Here is a 17,104-nt window from a genome sequence, read left to right on the forward strand (position 1 = left end):
GAGAAGCTAACAGCTAAACGTCAAATACAGGTTATATGATCTCTCGTCAGGTCAGGCCACTCTCATGGCGCAGTTCAAAACTCTAAACAGAGACAAACAGTCGTTGCGTAAACAGTATCAATCCCAAACACTATGAAAATAGAGCAGAACATCAGCTTCATAGCCAGATGCAGCACTTTTACATTGATGTATATTGATGAGGTCATGTTAAAAACACAGTTGAACTTTCGCTGACCTTTTTGTAGTTGACAGAAACGACAGCACCACACACGTCTCCTGTGTTCTTCTTCTGCTTGAGGGTTGTGGCTGAGAGTGGGAGGACAGACGTGTTCAGACCGGACGAGTGACATATACACGTGCACACGCCAATGCATGCACACACGTACACACACACACTTCAAATCAGTTTAAAAAAACATCAGATGCAGAGAACGTCGATCGGCGTACACAGGCTAAACGTTACCTTTCAAAGTAGTTGGGGACTGTTTGAACTCGGGGAAGTCCAGCTCTAAGTGGGAGAGAAACACGTCCTCCACTGAGTCCTTGGTCAAGTTGGAGAAGCAGATCTAGAACATAAGCAAGAGGATGACAATCGTGGGTCAGTTGGTAGAGCAAGGCGCTTGCAACGCCATGGGGGTTCGGTTCCCGCTGGGGCCAACCGTACATCAAAAATGTATGCATTCATGACTGTAAGTCGCGTTGGATAAAAGCGTCTGCTAAATGGCATATATTATTATCATTATGATATATTACCATTCAGATAATGTGCACTCTGGTATTTGGTGTTTTTGGTCTATGAGTGAGGACTGATAATCATGAACATGCTAGAGTGCTAAAGATAATCTATGCTCAGTCCATCGCTGCAGACCTACTGTCATTACGTCACACAATCAACAACAGACAGTGGTAGAGAGATTCGATAGTGCCTAGGCGATAACTAGACCTGTTTGTGAAGCAAATGGCTACGCCTGTGTCCCAAAAGGCCCCCTAGTCCCTATATATTGTGCACTGCTTTTGACCAGGGCCCACAGGGCTCTGAATAGAGTACCATTTCAGATGCACCCTATGTCTCCTCACCTTGACAGAATAGATGGTGAAGTAAACAGGCTGCAGTCCGGTCCGCACGTAGTAGGAAATTACATCAGACAGGAAGGGGTTAGGCTCTGCCTGCTTGCTGCTGTTGGACTGCTGGAGAGAGATGGGATCATGTTAGTATGGAGCCTGGGGTTGACCAAGACAGATAGGGGTACACATAAAAGTAGCTTTTTAATACACTGAATGTTCATGTTTTCTTCTTTGGTTTATAGTTCATCCACAAGGTGCTCTTTGATCATGGGATGAAATACAATAGAAAAGCCTTTGTGCAAACAAACCTCCAGAAGTAATCAAGGCAGTATCATGTAGTGGAACATTTTTAAAAGCCTTGATTGTTTTATGGCTTATGCATGGCAAGAATAAAAAACCTACCTACGCGTTGTAAAAAAGGCTTTTCCATTCTTCCACTACATGAGTGCATTGATTACTTCGGGAAGTTATTGTGGTGCACAAAGGCTTTTTTACTATGCAGCATTAACTTATTTGTTCTATTTCCCTCACATTGTAATTCATTAAAGGTCCGTATTTGTTGGAAACTACAGCATTAAACGATGAAAACCTGACCCTGTGTCCCTGCTACGTTTCACAATCTTTTACCCCCCAATACTTCTCTGTCTTTCCCTATACTGTGTCAAACAGTTTCTCTTCCCTCTATCCAGCTAAATGCTAAGATGACCCATAACAGCAAAACTATTTGCATACAGTACTCATAGGTTCCTAGTTTCGATAAGAGCCCACAGATGTTTTTTTGTTGCTTCCTGTAAGCAAGCAACTACTGTACAGTACTGTGCAATGTCCTTTTGTTTTGCTAATCATTCAAAACACCTAGAAACATGCAAACGGTAATTTGTTGACTTTTTTATATGGTACAGACCGGTTGCAGAGCATAAACCACATTCAACATAACCACATAACTTTATCTACTGTAAATCAGATCTACTGTAGATTAGACTAGTATCGTGTTTCCTCTTAAAATCCTGAAAGCTACACTTGATTGAGCTTGCCAGGCTAATGAAACCAATGGAACAGTCCCGAAAGTGCAAACCCTGTCAATCTAGCATTCCAGGCAGGCTCAATCAAAAGTATCAGAAGAGAACAGAAAATACTCTTTGACGCTGTCATTTCAACATAACGTAGAAACAGTGGGTTACTGTACCATTTTGGCCAGCTTGGGGATCATGGAACCCAGGCTGTTGATGTTGCAGTCGTACCATGGATCCACCATTCCCAAGTAGGAACCCAGGGCACAGGGGTTTTCCAGGGTTGGGGAGAGGTTTTCCTGATAGAGAAGTACAACATGGTTTATTATAGATACATTACTGTACTACACTGTTAGGGTTTCTCAACCACAGCCAAGTTCAGTGTAAAACCAGAGAACGGCATTAAGCCTTTACACTAGTGGGAATTGGCCTATATGGATAAGGCAAAATGTAAATGTTTCTTACAGAAGAAATATGAAAAACATATGCATAACCACGGTAACAATTGAAAGGGAACAGTTTGGAGATTATGGGAAAATGATAATACCAAAGTCGAGGACACAGTTCAACTGACGACTGAATCCAAAAATTGCACTGTTGATTTTGTGTATTTTATATTTACTGTACTTTTCACCGCATTTGTTGATAACAAAATCTTTAAATACTCTGAATACATTCAGTAGCATGATAAGAATATTCCTGGAAAATGTGGGGTAGGTGCAACATAAGACAAACACAATTGTCTCCAAGTGGCCACACACCTCTCCAAAGTGTGCACAGTTCTTAAGTAATTTCAATACATTTTTATGACTCAAAGAACAGTCTTCAACTACAAGGTGCTTTTTTTTAATCTCTCCTAGCTGTGCCGTTGAGGAACTAGAACAAGCACACTTGTAGTTGTTGTGTTTGGAACACAGCCCTCCATCCCCGCCGTCACACAATTACTGTTCTTGCTAACACAATCCAAAAACGGACCATTATAAATCAGTGTTAGGCATTCACAGGGCAATTCAGAGAACATATCGTCATTTTGGTGCGCATAAAAAATGACTATTCAGGTGCATTCAGGTGCATTCAGGTGCATTCAGGTGCGTGTTCCGCTGCGGATTTTCTTCATAATACACACACATCCCACTGGGCACAGACGTCATTTCAACGTCTAGTTTTGATTTACATTTGGCTGAGTTGTCAATGTGAAATCAACCAAAAATATCACTGTCATTGGATTTAGGTTAAAAGTTGGGTGAAAAAAAACACATTTCCATACGTTGATGCCTTTCTTCAAATCCAATCAGTGTCCACGTTGATTCAACATCATCAAATAGATTTTTGTTGTTGTTGAAATGACATGGAAACAACATTGATTCAACCAGTTTTTGCCAAGTGAGATTCTGCTCAGAACAACTCAGGATATGACGCCATGCTTCTACATTTGCATTGCTTGCTGTTTGGGGTTTTAGGATTCTGTATAAGCATTTCGTGACATCTGCTGATGTACAAAGAGCTCTATAAATAAATGTGATTGATTGATGTCATCTTGTAACTGTACATCAAACATAGTGATCATAAATGTTGACTGTGTATTGCAGGAGTTTTATGATATGAAAATTTGAAGTGCACATTTGGACATTTTTATTTTTATTTATTTAACCTTTATTTAACCAGGTAGGCAAATTGAGAACACGTTCTCATTTACAATTGCGACCTGGCCAAGATAAAGCAAAGCAGTTCGACACATACAACAACACATAGTTACACATGGAGTAAAAACAAACATATAGTCAATAATACAGTGAAAAAAAATAAAAAAAATAAGTCTATATACAATGTGAGCAAGTGAGGTGAGATAAGGGAGGTGAAGGCAAACAGATATATGTATAAATAAATAAAAATATAAAAAGGCCATGGAGGCGAAGTGAGTACAACACAGCAAGTAAAATAAAAAAAAAAAAAAACACTGGAATGGTTGGTTTGCATTGGAAGAAAGTGCAAAGTAGAGACAGAAATAATGGGGTGCAAAGGAGCAAAATAAATTAATTAATAAATACAGTAGGTAAAGAGGTAGTTGTTTGGGCTAAATTGTAGATGGGTTATGTACAGGTGCAGTAATCTATGAGCTGCTCTGACAGCTGGTGCTTAAAGCTAGTGAGGGAGATAGGTGTTTCCAGTTTCAGAGATTTTTGTAGTTCGTTCCAGTCATTGGCAGCAGAGAACTGGAAGGAGAGGCGTCCAAAGGAAGAATTGGTTTTGGGGGTGACTAGAGAGATATACCTGCTGGAGCGCGTGCTACAGGTAGGTGCTGCTATGGTGACCAGCGAGCTGAGATAAGGGGGGACTTTACCTAGCAGGGTCTTGTAGATGACCTGGAACCAGTGGGTTTGGCGACGAGTATGAAGCGAGGGCCAGCCAACGAGAGTGTACAGGTCGCAGTGGTGGGTAGTATATGGGGCTTTGGTGACAAAACGGATGGCACTGTGATAGACTGCATCCAATTTATTGAGTAGGGTTTTGGAGGCTATTTTGTAAATGACATCACCGAAGTCGAGGATTGGTAGGATGGTCAGTTTTACAAGGGTATGTTTGGCAGCATGAGTAAAGGATGCTTTGTTGCGGAATAGGAAGCCAATTCTAGATTTGACTTTGGATTGGAGATGTTTAAAGTGGGTCTGGAAGGAGAGTTTACAGTCTAACCAGACACCTAGGTATTTGTAGTTGTCCACATATTCTAAGTCAGAGCCGTCCAAAGTAGTGATGTTGGACAGGCGGGCAGGAGCAGGCAGCGATCGGTTGAAGAGCATGCATTTGGTTTTACTTGTGTTTAAGAGCAGTTGGAGGCCACGGAAGGAGAGTTGTAATGGCATTGAAGCTCGCCTGGAGGGTTGTTAACACAGTGTCAAAAGAAGGGCCAGAAGTATACAGAATAGTGTCGTCTGCGTAGAGGTGGATCAGAGAATCACCAGCAGCAAGAGCGACATCATTGATGTAAACAGAGAAGAGAGTCGGTCCAAGAATTGAACCCTGTGGCACCCCCATAGAGACTGCCAGAGGCCCGGACAACAGACCCTCCGATTTGACACACTGAACTCTATCAGAGAAGTAGTTGGTGAACCAGGCGAGGCAATCATTAGAGAAACCAAGGCTGTCGAGTCTGCCAATGAGGATGTGGTGATTGACAGAGTCAAAAGCCTTGGCCAGGTCAATGAATACGGCTGCACAGTATTGTTTCCTATCGATGGCGGTTACGATATCGTTTATGACCTTGAGCGTGGCTGAGGTGCACCCATGACCAGCTCTGAAACCAGATTGCATAGCGGAGAAGGTGTGGTGTGATTCGAAATGGTCGGTAATCTGTTTGTTGACTTGGCTTTCGAAGACCTTAGAAAGGCAGGGTAGGATAGATATAGGTCTGTAGCAGTTAGGGTCAAGGGTGTCCCCCCCTTTGAAGAGGGGGATAACCGCAGCTGCTTTCCAATCTTTGGGGATCTCAGACGACACGAAAGAGAGGTTGAAGAGGCTAGTAATAGGGGTGGCAACAATTTCAGCAGATAGTTTTAGAAAGAAAGGGTCCAGATTATCTAGCCCGGCTGATTTGTAAGGGTCCAGATTTTGCAGCTCATTAAGAACATCAGCTGACTGTATTTGGGAGAAAGAGAAATGGGGAAGGCTTGGGCGAGTAGCAGAGGGGAGGGCAGTGCTGTTGTCCGGGGTAGGGGTAGCCAGGTGGAAAGCATGGCCAGCCGTAGAAAAATGCTTATTGAAATTCTCAATTATAGTGGATTTGTCGGTGGTGACAGTGTTTCCTATCTTCAGAGCGGTTGGAAGCTGGGAGGAGGTGTTCTTATTCTCCATGGACTTTACGGTGTCCCAGAACTTTTTTGAATTTGTGTTGCAGGAAGCAAATTTCTGCTTGAAAAAGCTAGCCTTGGCTGTTCTAACTGCCTGTGTATATTGGTTTCTGGCTTCCCTGAAAAGTTGCATATCACGGGGGCTGTTCGATGCTAATGCAGAACGCCATAGGATGTTTTTCTGTTGGTTAAGGGCAGTCAGGTCAGGAGAGAACCAAGGGCTATATCTGTTCCTGGTTCTAAATTTCTTGAATGGGGCATGCTTATTCAAGATGGTGAGGAAGGCATTTTTTAAAAATGACCAGGCATCCTCTACTGACGGGATGAGATCAATATCCTTCCAGGATACCCCGGCCAGGTCGATTAGGAAGGCCTGCTCGCTGAAGTGTTTCAGGGAGCGTTTGACAGTGATGAGTGGAGGTCGTTTGACCGCTGACCCATTACGGATGCAGGCAATGAGGCAGTGATCGCTGAGATCTTGGTTGAAAACAGCAGAGGTGTATTTGGAGGGCAAGTTTGTTAGGATGATATCTATGAGGGTACCCGTGTTTACGGAATTGGGGTGGTACCTGGTAGGTTCATTGATAATTTGTGTGAAATTGAGGGCATCAAGCTTAGATTGTAGGGTGGCTGGGGTGTTGAGCATGTTCAAATTTAGGTCGCCTAGCAGCACGAGCTCTGAAGATAGATGGGGGGCAATCAGTTCACATATAGTGTCCAGAGCACAGCTGGGGGCAGAGGGTGGTCTATAGCAGGCGGCAACGGTGAGAGACTTGTTTTTAGAGAGGTGGATTTTTAAAAGTAGAAGTTCAAATTGTTTGGGAACAGACCTGGATAGTATAACAGAACTCTGCAGGCAGTCTTTGCAGTAGATTGCAACACCGCCCCCTTTGGCCGTTCTATCTTGTCTGAAAATATTGTAATTGGGGATAAAAATGTCTGAATTTTTGGTGGTCTTTCTAAGCCAGGATTCAGACACGGCTAAAACATCCGGGTTGGTAGAGTGTGCTAAAGCAGTGAACAAAACAAGCTTAGGGAGGAGGCTTCTAATGTTAACATGCATGAAGCCAAGGCTATTACGGTTACAGAAGTCATCAAAAGAGAGCGCCTGGGGAATAGGAGTGGAGCCAGGTACTGCAGGGCCTGGATTCACCTCTACATCACCAGAGGAACAGAGGAGAAGTAGGATAAGGGTACGGCTAAAAGCTATGAGAATTGGTCGCCTAGAGCTACTAGAGCAGAGAGTAAAAGGAAGTTTCTGGGGGCGATAAAATAGTTTAAAGGAATAATGTACAGACAAAGGTATGGTAGGATGTGAATACAGTGGAGGTAAACCTAGGTATTGAGTGATGATGAGAGAGATCTTGTCTCTAGAAACATCATTGAAACCAGGTGATGTCATCGCATATGTGGGTGGTGGAACTGAGAGGTTGGATATGGTATAGAGAGCAGGGCTAGAATCTCTACAGTGAAATAAGCCAATAAACACTAACCAGAACAGCAATGGACAGGGCATATTTACATTAAGGAGAGGCATGCTTAATCGAGTGATCAATAAGGGTCCAGTGAGTAGAGGTTGGTTGGGGTCGTGGCGATCCAGACAGCTGGCCGGGTATATGGCTATCGGTAGCAGCATAGGATGGAGGTCTGTTTGTAGATACCTCGTGCGTTTCCGTCGGTAGGTTCCGTGTAGTGGGGTTTTGTTCAGATAGCAGCCGATAAGACAGCTAACAATTAGCGGGCCTCAGATGAGCGTTCAGGTAACGTCGGGACGGAGGTGCCGGTTGGATAAATCCCTCGGGCAGATAACGTCGGCAGTCAGTCGTGAAGGCCCGGTGGGGTTCCGTATCTGCAGCAGCAACAAAAGAAACGGGTCCGGATGGTGATGGAACTCCTCAGCTGGCTAGCTCCAGCATGATTTGAGTTTGCTCCGGGGTCGACGTAAGCCAATAGTCACACGGTATGCAGCTAGCTAGCTGCGAAATCAAGGTGCAAGTGTCCAGAGCCTGCGGTTGGAATCCGGGGAAACTGAGAGAAAAAAAGTCCCGGAATGCTCCGGTCCGAGTCGCGTTGCACAAAAGTGCCGGTAGATTATCGAGCTAAAGGAATAGCTGATGACCGCAAAACGTGGGCAGCTGAAACACCAACGCTAGCCAGCAAACCGGCTAATTTCGGGGCAGCTACAGATTAGCTTCTGGCTAGCTATCGGAGTAGCTTCTGGTTAGCTTTCAGGCTAGCTTCTGAATTAGCCCCTGGCTATCTTCCACGATGGATTTTCAGATTGAGGTAAATAATACTTATTGTAATTGGTGAAGCGGGTTGCAGGAAAGCTTTTGCAGGAAAGCTTTTGTAGTTGAGTTCTTGGATAATAAAATAAATAAAAGATATGTGAAGAAAAGGTGTAAATATATATATATACAGGACACGACACGACAATACGGAAAAAGACGTCTGAACTGCTAAGCCACCTTGGAAGCTCATCTTTCAAAATACATAATTTACAGCATTCCCTCACTCAGACAACAAAAAATTGCAAAAGTTGTCCAATTAGTGGGAGGGATGTGGGCAACTTCTTGTCGCGTGCGTTGCTCAAGTTCAGAACGGCTGTCAGTCAAAACTCATACAGCGCTGTGGAGCGCAGAGCCTGAGCTCTGACGTCATTTACAGCATATCACTGTACAGCCACTGCGTTCCAATGCAGGCACTTATCAGTGTCCAAATCTGCCATTTCAACCCGCATACCATTCTTTTGATGTGATCATTTCACATACTGTGTGTGTGTGTGTGTGTGTGTGTGTGTGTGTGTGTGTGTGTGTGTGTGTGTGTGTGTGGGTGTGGGTGTGGGTGTGGGTTCACAAACTGAAACACTAAAATGAGTCATATCTTTGTCTCTTGACAGGTTGTAAACTTATAGAGGTGAGGTGTTAGCTTGTGGTCTTACTTTGACAGGACAGGTGGGACTGGGATCCTCACAGACAGGGATGTAGTAAAACTGGAAGTTGACTTTCATGGTCAGAAAGAGACGACGCGCTTCCCTTTTCCTGCAGAGTGAAACCAATGATAAACTAACCCTCAAACCATGCTACACAGGACACCAACATGGGTGTAATAACCAGTCTTGAGTTAGTTAGGAATAATCCCATTGTATATTTCTGACACATTAACTATAAATGTGTCATGGTTTCAATTCAACTTTGTTCTTCCTGACTAGACCACGGAAATGGACAGTTAGTTTCCGATTCCATTTTTTGGACATCATGAAAGAAAAAATTTTCAACAGCAATAGGGCTAACCAAATTGAGATGTTGCAGGTGGAACTGTCTCCAAAAAGTATACTATGATCATATCTAACAGAAATCTATTATATCCAGTATCCATTCTAATATATCCAATATCCACTACAAACTACATGTAGTCTCTCAGACTACATTACCCATGATCCTGGTCCCTCACCTGAGAAAGTAGAAGGCCTTAGCCAGCTTCCCCAGCACCCTGTCGTCCCCCATCACCACGATCCGGGCTGTGAAGTGCCTCTGCTGCTTGGAGAATGACGGGGTCCCGCTGCACCCCGCCTTCCTATGAAGTGTCCCCCCTCCCCCGCCTCCCCCTCCCCCGGCCACACTCCCGCTCTCCTCCAGAGCGTCCTGCATCAGGGCCATATTGTCCGTGACTGACGGCCTCATCTTGATGCCTCCTCGCCGGGTTAACCTGGCCTCCCCCTCCTCCGAACCACCAGAGGGTTCCACCACTGAAGGCTCAACCCCAGGGGGAAGGTCCCTCTCGATGCCGCTGTCGGTGGACATCACGGAGTGGCGGGGCATGGCGGAGGAGGAAGTGAGGTCGGCGGCGAGGTCGGCGAGGTCAAAGTCTGTCTCCTGGTCCTGGGTGAGGCAGAAGTGTTCTGACGACATGGAGCTGGAGCGCACGCACTTGGCCAGCTCGCGCCCTGGCGGAAGAAGTGACATCAGAGAAATTAGAATTAGATGACATATGTACTACATCTCTATAACATGAATGTCAATACAGGTCAACATGAAGCAGCGAGACAAGAAAGCGCTATAGTATTGGACGTTTGCATCGGGTGAGAACACAGTGTGCTAGAATGAACGATTCATTTAGGATTATCCATAACCATGGTAGCAAGTGTTCACAAACATATTCTCTTCTTATTTACAATAAAAGTGACTCCAAAATGACACAATACATTATTTACCATTCATTTCTATTGGGCACAAAATAATCTGATACACAAGCAAAAACGAATTGCAAATGCAGAGTAACAAGTTGATGTAGTCATTGCGTACTAGGAATATGGGATCGAAATCTAAACTTGAGACTACTTTATTTCTAAGAATTTTTAGGGGTGTCAATAATTTTGACCACTACCTTTTTGCGAGAAAAAAAACGATTACTCTTATTAAACAGAGTTCATATAACAGAGTTCTCTCATTGGTGTGTGTAAACAACAGATCTGGCCACTCACAGATCTCCTCATCCTCCCGCCACAGGTGGAAGCTCATCTCCGGATTGGGAAGCGGCATGTCACACAGGCATCCCCCACCACCGGAGGACAATGTGTCTAAACCAGGAAAAGCCCAAACTGTCACAATGACACCAAAAACAACACAACACCCGCTTACTTCCTGGTCCCCCTCCCCTACACTAAGTATATGGTCTCACAGCCGGCCTGTGAGAGACAGTGTATTGTCCATTTGAAGGATAGTTGTTATGATGAGAAGAATAAATATGTATTAAAAGGGAAATACAGTGTACATCTGTCCTAAGGGGGGGGGGGGGGGGGGGGGGCTCTGACTCGACAGATTTAGACATGGAGGAATACAGTGTGGAAGATCAGCCGACCTATACAGCGATCTATTAATAACATTCCCTGAGTCAGTGACTGCTGCACTGTACGGTATGTGGTCAGCTTGAAGACACACTAACACATGAAAAGGACAGGGTTGGCAGTATTTCTCTGAATACGCCCTATGTGAAAAATGTATAACTACTTATATACACGTACCAGAATCTACATGTAATACCTTGAAGTGTCGTCTACATTAACGTTACCTCTCCATTTTCACTTGTAAACAGAAACCAAATGCTAGTCTAAAAGAAATGGGAGATAATGTCTGGATGCTTTTTAGATCAGTTGGTTTTGGTTTCAAACAGTCAAAAGATGACCCCTCTATGATGATCCTGTACCTGATGTGTCAGTATGGGTGAGGATCTCTCTGTAGAGTTGTCCCAGTCTCCCCCTCAGCACCACCCCTTCCCCCTTGGTGCCCTCCTCCACACTCTGCTCCAGACTGGCCACCACTTCCTGGAAGTACGGCTCCACGTCCTGGCCAATTTCCTGCCACACACACACACGCACAAACAGACACACACACACACACACACACACACACACACACACACACACACACACACACACACACACACACACACACACACACACACACACACACACACACACACACACACACACACACACACACACACACACACACACACACACTGTCTATGAATAGAATACAGGTGAAAGGCCATCAGCGTCCAGACAAACACATCTGGGTCTGAGTTTGACACATCCTGTTGAGATGAGTGTTATATTAGGACCAGTGTGTGTAAGTGTGTGTTTTAATGGGAATGGTGCCAACCTCTGTTAGATCATGGAACAACACAACTTAACAACATACTATTGAGTCATTATAGATCATTTCTGATTAAGTGTGTTGCTGAATATGACTGAGATGGCATGTATGAGGCAGCAGTAGAGACCGTTAGCTTTCTGAGCTTTGCTTTGGTGCAAATTGAAACTGCACAAACCACAAAGGGGTTTGTGCAATACATTGATATAGAAACTAGTGTCAAACACAAAGTGGTATTGATTTAGATAGCTTTGAACAAAACATGGAAACATGTGCGAAATGACAAGACAAAACCAAAGTCAAACTGAGATTAAACATCTAAATAAATATCAAGACCATAAAACAAGTTTCTTTACTCGAGAACAGAAGTCAAACCCAAAAGGTTTTCCTACTGTGTAAAATGTGGCTAGAATGTGCATGTAACAAAAACAATGTGGTAAAAACAAAGTTACTTTTGTTCTCCGAAGTGGGATGGATGGACAAATAAATAAAGCCAAAAAGAAAGAAAGAAAGTAAATGGAGGGTTTTACCAAGAACTTTGACCCTGAAGCCCATCATCACATACGCATTCGGAAAGACCAGACTTAAAGAAGAAGAAACGTCATAGCGAAACTCAATGTTAACACAACCACAGCGCGACCACACTCACCTTCAGTGCCTGTGCCAGTTTAGGACCGTGGCACAGCTCCCCTCCTAGAGCAGCCTGGATGGAGTGTTGGACCACGCTCCGCATGTGGTCAAGGGGATTCAGATACCCCCCTGACCCCGAGGCCTCGATGTCCCCCCTCAGCGCCTCACCGTGGGGGCCGGAGAAGACCGCCGGATCGGCGAACACAAACACCCTAGGAGACCGTAGGAGAGGTTGAGTTATTGCCTTTGGTTATCCTTGATTAACCAGTTCCCTAATTGTTTGGTCGGCAGTTCACATGCAACCTGCTGTTATTACAAGCTACTTTATCTACAAACAGCATGTCATTCTACACCATAAGTAAAAAATGGCTTCTACACTGTACTGTGCTTCTCTCTGTGTCACCGTGTGTATACAACATCAAGTTAGGTTGTTCTCTCACCTCTCCTGAAAGGGATGGTAGTCATTCTTCAGGCTCTGCTCTGCAACCACCATCCTCTGATACAGCACTCCTGTGGGTCAAAAAGATTTACCATCCAAGTAAAACACATGACATTCTCGTACTACAGCCATTGAATACGTTGAAACAAACATCCCTCTTCATTATAAAGTGTATTACAGTAAAGTCTACCAATAAAGTCTTATCTAATACATAATAGAAAATACATCACTCGACAGGTTAGACGAAGGATGTATGTTGGTTTCAGTACCTGGCGTGTAGCGTTCTGTCTTCATGCGTCTGGTGTAGCTGAGGCCTACAGTACAGTAGGGCTGGGGGAGGGTAAGCAGCCTCTTACAGAAGTCATACACCCGCTTGTACAGGTCGTCAGGAAGGTAGGCTGACTGGAACATACACAGATATACGCACAGTTAGCACTGTCAGTCAGTCACAGCTGTCCTCGGACTTACCTGAACCACCAAACACAATTGGTATGGTACATACACACAACCCTCAAATACAGTATAGTACCATTTCCCTCCATAAATACCTGCACAAACTTCCCAAAACTTCAATATACAACATATACTGTTTTAAATTGCTCGCAATCATTAATGGTTTGTAATATTCCATTATTTTCCATCCCATTCTATTCTACTATAAAGAGCCTATGGCTCTGGTAAAAACAAGAACTGTCTCTTTAAGAAGACACTAACAGATAAAGAAGATATAAAGGTCTACGACAGTACAGAGTCCTGACCTAGCCTGACCAGGAAGTGTAGTAGACGATTAACAGGAAATAAGGCTTCATCAAATCTGAGATCATCAAAACAGTGGTGGGAAATGATCCAATCCCCCAAATGAAAGCTTCTTCCCAGCCAACCCTGAGATTGGTCTGTAAAGATGCTGTTGTCATGTCTGACAGGTGTTTCCTTGTGTAATGTAAGCTCCGGGAACTTACCTGGATGACAGCATAGATGAGTGTGTGGAGCAGGGGGATGATGTGTGTCCGACAGTCTACCCTCTCAGCCTGCAGACAACAAGAGACAAACACACAAACTACTGTGTTAGTCAGTTACTCACTTATATAAAGTTTGTCTGTAAAATATAGCTTATCTGTTACCACAAGGGGCGGACTGGGACCAGAAATCGGCCCTGGCATTTCTAACACATTGGCAATTATTTGAGGCCTCCACACCGGCCAATTATTAGCAAGTTAATTATAATTTTGTGTAAAAAAACCCCAAGTTTGACAGACCCACTGGGCTAAAAATAAACCATTCCATCTAGTGTTTGCCCGAAATGCCAGATGGCCAATCCGCCCGTTTCCCACTAGACATCACATTCATGTTTCACATTGTTGCACAATGTCCTTGACAATCTCAGTGTTCTTTTCAAATGTATTTGGGTAGCAATCGTTGATTGTCTTATCATGTCTCTTGACACTGCAGTGAAAACTAATAATGAATGGCCCAGAGACTTATATTTCTCCATATAAGGCCCCGGAATGGCCTAACGGAGCACACTGATGACATACCCTTTCCAGCTCCTTGACGACGACTCTCACCAGAATGAGACTGTTGGCAGGATTGTTCCGAACCTTCTTGTGCAGCGTCCATCTTAGCATCCCTTCGAATAGAAACACACACTCAGCACTTGCAAACATTTCCACAGATGGCACTAAACAGCCCTCACACTCTCTGTTGTTTCCATAGACATAGCGCTACACAAATAGCTGGTGTGACTCAGTGCCAATGCTTTGTTCCATTGCACAACGAACCCAAACTGTGGATAAAACGAATAGCTGACTAAGTGCAATTTTCCGATTATTGGCAGGCAGCGGTTATGTGTCATTCTCATGTGGTTTGGGCAGATTAATACGGAATATTAAAGAGGATCAACTCCTTCCGGACGGTGGAGCAGAGAGGCAAGTCAGGGACCTTTAGTCTATTTTAAACCTAGATGCTTTGTATGTAAGGCATAGGCGGCTGGTGGCACTTTAATTGGGGAGCTCAATAACGATATATATGGGTACCCTTATATCACAGGAGGCTGGTGAGGGGAGGACGGCTCATAATAATGGCTGGAATTGAATAAATGGAACGGTATCAAACACATCGTTTCCATGTGCTTGAAACCATTCCATTGACTTCCTTCCAGCCATTATTATGAGCCGTCCTCCCCTCACCAGCCTCCTGTGATATAAGGGTACCCATATGTATCGTTATTGAGCTTTGGGTCAGTAATGTGGGGGTTACTTGATGACGCTTGTTATGCATCTAGCTAGCACTACCAGTTGAAGCTAGCCAGTTAGCGACACCTCTGACCAAACCAGACTGGAAATGTGCAACAAAAGCAGCCTGACCTGAAACGGAACCATGCTCACTGGAAAGCGAGCCGGTTCACTACCTCTCAGCTCACCTCAACTCAACAGTGTGTAAACCCCATAAAGAGTCTAGTGGAAACTACTGATGGGTTTACCTTTATTGTTCACAGAGGAGGGGAGCTGGCTCTCCAGCTCCCTGAGCACGGCCTGGACACTGCGGTAGATGTCCGACTCTGAGGCCAAGGGGGCGCAGCTGCCTGGAGAGTCAGGAGTCAGAGGTTAAGAGTTAATGTTAATAAAAGTCGTACAGCAAATGTTCCATTTTGGATCAAATGTACATGTATTCCACTTTTCAAATGACATCCTATTCCCCATATATTACCTATAGGCTCCATGCTGCTAGGGGGGCTGCTCGAGCTATCTCAGGCTGCCTTGTTGGTCATGTCTCACATGCATGGCGGGGCCACGGCCTGGTATCTATAGGGACGGGACAAGAAGAAAGTCAAAGCTGTTAGCGGTACCCACCGGAGGCATGACATGGGCTTTTGAGGGCTGTTATCCTTTATTTAACCAGGAAAAAGGCTTAAATGATGCACTGGACATTCTTGTGGCACAGAGGTGTTACTTAGGACTTGTGAGTAGAGCCAGTGTAGAGTGTAGAGCCAGTGAATTGACCACGAAACAAACACACACACACACACACACACACACACAAACACACAAAACCGAGCAATAAGACTGGACATAATGAGTTTCAGCAGCAGGTGCCACGGTCACAGTCACACTACTGTTCCAATAGAACAGGGCTGATCGTTCTCATTGCCTCATAAACAACCTCTTTCCCTGCTTCTCTTTCTCACAGTCTAGTTTATCGCCGCGTGAATAGAATTATACCCCGTCCCAAGTGTTTCGGTTTTTTGGCTTTAGTTAGAGATCAGTCATCTACCCACCTGTTTCTCACCATCCCCCATAACAAAGACTAAAATGACTGGGGATGTACAGAGGTCTATGGGACAGCTTCACACGTCAAGTATAAAACGACCCATCATGTCAAAATGAAAGTTCCCAACAGTGAGAGACGATGACTTCTTGATATTCAGATCTGTGATGTACACTTACAGTATAAAGTTGAAGTTGGAACCTTAGCCAAATACATTTAAACTCAGTTTTTGACAATTCCTGACATTAAATCCTAGTAAAAAATTCCCTGTCTTAGGTCAGTTAGGATCACCACTTTATTTTAAGAATGTGAAATGTCAGAATAATAGTAGAGAGAAATATTTATTTCAGCTTTTATTTCGTTCATCACATTCCCAGTGGGTCAGAAGTTTACATACACTCAATTAGTATTTGGTAGCATTGCCTTTAAATTGTTTAACTTGGGTCAAACGTTTTGGGTAGCCTTCCACAAGCTTCCCACAATAAGTTGTGATGGCCACTCCAAAACCTTGACTTTGTTGTCCTTCAGCCATTTTGCCACAACTTTGGAAGTATGCTTGGGGTCAACTTTAACTTCCTGACTGATGTCTTGAGATGTTGCTTCCATATAGCCACATCTATGCCATCTATTTTGTGAAGTGCACCAGTCCCTCCTGCAGAAAATCACCCCCACAACATGATGCTGCCACCCCCGTGCTTCACGGTTGGGATGGTGTTCTTCGGCTTGCAAGCCTCCCCCTTTTTCCTCCAAACATAACGATGGTCATTATAGCCAAACAGTTCTATTTTTGTTTCATCAGACCAGAGGACATTTCTCTAAAAAGTATGATCTTTGTCCCCATGTGCAGTTGCAAACCGTAGTCTGGCTCTTTTATGGAGGTTTTGGAGCAGTGGCTTCTTCCTTGCTGAGCGGCCTTTCAGGTTATGTCGATATAGGACTTGTTTTACTGTGGATATAGATACTTTTGTACCTGCTTCCTCCAGCATCTTCACAAGGTCCTTTGCTGTTGTTCTGGGATTGATTTGCCCTTTTCGCACCAAAGTATGTTCATCTCTAGGAGACAGAACGCGTCTCCTTCCTGAGCGGTATAACGGCTGCGTGGTCCCAAGGTGTTTATACTTGCGTACTATTGTTTGTACAGATTAACGTGGGACCTTCAGGCGTTTGGAAATTGCTCCCAAGGATGAACCAGACCTG

General features: G+C 44.2%; 1 protein-coding gene across 2 annotated transcripts in view; it reads right to left on the reverse strand.

Moving 5' to 3' along the window:
• Positions 1-17,104, reverse strand: part of LOC129839496 (phosphoinositide 3-kinase regulatory subunit 6-like) — a 31,861-nt gene that overhangs the window by 5,108 nt on the left and 9,649 nt on the right. For both annotated transcript variants that reach the window (XM_055906991.1, XM_055906989.1), the window contains exons 2-16: positions 15,350-15,444; positions 15,123-15,224; positions 14,179-14,270; positions 13,603-13,671; positions 12,913-13,045; positions 12,645-12,714; positions 12,224-12,416; positions 11,126-11,276; positions 10,404-10,499; positions 9,374-9,866; positions 8,862-8,961; positions 2,252-2,374; positions 1,078-1,188; positions 464-566; positions 236-306 (exon numbers count right to left, since the gene is read on the reverse strand). In XM_055906991.1, the coding sequence (XP_055762966.1) occupies positions 236-306; positions 464-566; positions 1,078-1,188; positions 2,252-2,374; positions 8,862-8,961; positions 9,374-9,866; positions 10,404-10,499; positions 11,126-11,276; positions 12,224-12,416; positions 12,645-12,714; positions 12,913-13,045; positions 13,603-13,671; positions 14,179-14,270; positions 15,123-15,224; positions 15,350-15,362 (1,920 nt within the window). In that variant the 5' untranslated portion in view covers positions 15,363-15,444. The remainder of the gene's footprint in view (positions 1-235; positions 307-463; positions 567-1,077; positions 1,189-2,251; positions 2,375-8,861; positions 8,962-9,373; positions 9,867-10,403; positions 10,500-11,125; positions 11,277-12,223; positions 12,417-12,644; positions 12,715-12,912; positions 13,046-13,602; positions 13,672-14,178; positions 14,271-15,122; positions 15,225-15,349; positions 15,445-17,104) is intronic.

The sequence above is a fragment of the Salvelinus fontinalis genome, chromosome 40 (genome assembly GCF_029448725.1).
Source record: "Salvelinus fontinalis isolate EN_2023a chromosome 40, ASM2944872v1, whole genome shotgun sequence".
Classification (NCBI taxonomy): domain Eukaryota; kingdom Metazoa; phylum Chordata; class Actinopteri; order Salmoniformes; family Salmonidae; genus Salvelinus; species Salvelinus fontinalis.